The sequence below is a fragment of the Sceloporus undulatus genome, chromosome 1 (assembly GCF_019175285.1).
Source record: "Sceloporus undulatus isolate JIND9_A2432 ecotype Alabama chromosome 1, SceUnd_v1.1, whole genome shotgun sequence".
In the NCBI taxonomy this organism is placed as follows: domain Eukaryota; kingdom Metazoa; phylum Chordata; class Lepidosauria; order Squamata; family Phrynosomatidae; genus Sceloporus; species Sceloporus undulatus.
This window is the reverse complement of record NC_056522.1, coordinates 123,142,010-123,145,367: the sequence shown is the minus strand read 5'-3', so window position 1 is coordinate 123,145,367 and position 3,358 is coordinate 123,142,010. Positions and strand designations below refer to the sequence as shown.

Sequence of the window (3,358 nt, the reverse complement as noted above, 5' to 3'; positions counted from 1 at the left end):
ATTTCAATGTCCTCGCATCATCAACTTTAAAATTATTCATCTTGCTTGTGGCCATATATTTGCTGTCTTAATGTTCCCCCCGTAAGCTGCCTTGCACTCTCTACCTTGACTTTCTTCAGTAAATGTTCCAAGTCTGTGTTAAATTTTCCTGCCTCCTTTTTCCCACATCTAAACCTGTTTACAATATTGTTAAAAAGAGGGTGACGATGCAGCCTGCCTGCTGCCTCCAGCCAACTGGGAACCAACCCATTTCTCCAATTTAGCAAAGTATGCCTGATAAATAACAGTCCGGATCTCTGTCAGCAATTCAACATGAGAGCTCATTGCTGCTGTCCTTCTTCTAGATCAGTGTTTTTGGGGACGCCAGCAGAAGAAGGGGGAGCAGGCAAAGCCGTCCTCATAAAGCTGGTGCATTTGACGATCTGGATGTTGTGTTCATGGCTCCCATTTCAAGAAGACCTGCCTTATAAGCCTGCTATGGCAAGATCGTCGTAAGTAAACTGTTCTTTCTGTTACGTTTTAGATAAAAAAAGAACTGGATTTATTATTTTATTGTGTGAGAAATTGTTATGCTTCACCAGACTGATTCCTGTGTGGTTTGCAAGGCTTAAATAAATAAATAAACACCCAGAAAATCACATACAAAGTATGAGGCCAGCATATAAAAAGAAACAACCAGATATCGTTGAAATATATTAAATACTATTAAAAGGCTTGTTGAATAAAAGTTCAGTGGTTGAGCGTTGGAGTAGGGCTCTAAAGAACAGGGTTGGAATCCCTTCTTAGTCATGGATGACCTGGGCAAGTCACTCTCTCTCAGCCCATCCAGGAGGCAAAGGCAAACACCCATGAACAAATCCTGCAAGAAAACCTCATGATATGTTTGCCTTATGGTCACTGTAAGTTGGAAACAACATGAAGGCAACACAAAAACAATAGGAAAGCAATGTTGGTTCTTTAAGTATGTACCTTGATCCTAATGAGTACAGTGGACCCTCGGTATCACTAGGATTGGTTCCAGCACCCCTGTGGATAACAAAATCCATGGATAGTCAATTCCATTAATACAGGCATGTAAAATGGTAAAACTTACTAACATTATATAAAATGGAAAAATCCATGTTTATTTTTGGAATTCAATTTTTAAAAAAAATCTGCAAGCTGTGGATACTGAATCCATGATAAAGAATCTGTGGATACAGAGGGCTGATGGTAGTTTATAGAGACAGGTTAAGTCACCATAATAGCTGAAAGATTTGATTCCATTATAAGGAGATTGTGGAAAACTCACAGTCCCCAAAGTGGAGATTATCATCCAGACTTGTATTGAAACAATAGTGATTTTAAAAGCTAGAAAATTTGAATTACTTCATTAGGCAACACTTTATACCTGCCTTTCACAAAAGGCACAAAATAAATCACGCAGGACCACAAATGCATCATGTGGGTTCTGGAGGATGTTTTCTGGATTGGAGGAGACCAGATTTAGCCACACAACAGAAAACCTTAAAGAGAGGAAGCCAAGGGACTGGACTTAACTCTTTGAAGTGTCTGCCTCTAACAAAGACAAAACTTTTTTCATTGGGACTGCATTTGGCAGATTTTATCTAACAAACCTAAATTTTCCTGATTTTCTTGAAATTCAGTGTTCTTTTTGTAAGGTAAGGATGGGTAGTTTCACCCAGGACAGAAACGGACTGGCTCAAGGGGGTTACTTTTTCTTTTGCTAATGGGAGTAAAGTTTATTGGCCGGATTTGTCTCAACGTGCCCACACGGCCAATAAAAGAGTGTCCTATTCCTGCCTGATATCCCTCCAGACCATCTTAACTGACAACAAAAACACATCTTGACAAATGTAGCCTGTGACTTGAACATCATTTTTTTCTTGCTCCTGTATGATTTTAACACCTTTGCCTGCTGAGGAAGCCAATGGAGGCTTTGTTGTATTGTGCATTTTTAGTTGTCCCAATAAAGGTGTTGCTGTTGTGTGGATTTTGGATATTATTGTATTATGTCCAGCAGCAAAAGGATATTTTCTGTACTTCTAAGAATTCTGCTCTTTGGTTCTAAGAGTCTGAACAAACCAAGTGATATTTGTTCCTAGAGTGACTGTGAAATACTTGGAAAAGCTTCTCATGCTGCTGCTTACCCTTGGGAAGGAGTAAATGCATAGATGCTGCTGTCTTGCATAACAACATCTGTCAGTTTTAAGGCAGCAAATAAAACCAACATGGAGACTCCATGGTGAGCTTATATAAACTGCTGTTTATGGGCCTGAGATTACAGCCAGAATCATCATTTGGCTGCAGACTTTCTCAAAAAGATCAACAAATCAACTGTAATAAATGCATATGACACAATACTACAATTGCTCATATGAAATTCAAGTGGAATTCAATTTTATTTTCTAAATCAAGAACTTGGAAATGTAAAATTTGAGGATATTAATCACACTGATATGAAACACTGTTAAACCAGAAAGATTGTGTTCTTATTGCTATGCAATCTTTTCCTAACATAAGTTGGCTCTTATATTTTAGGCATAATAAAAATGGGTGAGAGAGGCCCAATATTATACCTCCTTTCACAGAACTAGAATTTTACTTGCGTACTCCGCGCTGAAGAATTGTCAATTCTTACAGAGAAAGCTGAGAGTTGCTTCAGGCTGCAGCACTTGCTACAGGATGCACAGTAAGAGCCTTTGGTCAACTGAATACTTCCATTAGGTTTTCTTTTTAAAGCTATGTGGCTGTGTTCTGGAGCAGTATATTCCTGATGTTTCGTGGCACTGTGGCTGGCATCTTTAGAGAATGCATTCTCTAAAGTGCCAGCCACAGATGCTCATGAAACGGAATAAACTCTCCAGAACACAGCCCCAAAAACCACAAGATACTATGGATGCCAGATAGAAAGCATTCAACTTCACTTCCATTAATATTTATACCTGTTTGTTGTGTGCCTTTAAGTATCTTTTGATTTACAGTGACCCTGACATGAACCCATCATAGGGTTTTCTTGGCAAGATGTGTTCAGAGGGGGCTTGCTTTTGCCTTTTGAGGCTGGGAGGAGCGACTTGCCCAAGGTCACCCAGTGAGTTTCCATGTCTCTGTGCAGATTTAAACCCGGCCTCCAGAGAATAGTCCAACACTGAAACAACTACACCATGTTGGTTCTTATGCATTGTAGCCCCAAAGTCTTTATTCAGTACTGCTCTATGAGTCTACCCCTGATCCATGGGGGAAACGTTCCCATTCCACTGTTGCAGATAATGACAAATGCTATATTTTTGCTGGAGTTTACCATACAATCATGCTGGAGGACCTCCCGGTGCCTAGAGAGACCTTCTCCCTCCTCCCA

The 3,358-nt window shown here is 39.8% G+C and overlaps 1 protein-coding gene across 1 annotated transcript in view; it reads left to right on the top strand.

Annotated features, from left to right (window-relative positions):
• Nucleotides 1-312: 312 nt before the first annotated feature.
• Nucleotides 313-3,358, top strand: part of PM20D2 (peptidase M20 domain containing 2) — a 14,678-nt gene continuing 11,632 nt past the window's right edge. The window contains 8 exon segments of the mRNA XM_042457237.1: nt 313-397; nt 400-442; nt 444-491; nt 2,108-2,170; nt 2,172-2,252; nt 2,548-2,616; nt 2,618-2,664; nt 2,667-2,692. Coding sequence (XP_042313171.1) covers nt 313-397; nt 400-442; nt 444-491; nt 2,108-2,170; nt 2,172-2,252; nt 2,548-2,616; nt 2,618-2,664; nt 2,667-2,692 — 462 coding nt within the window.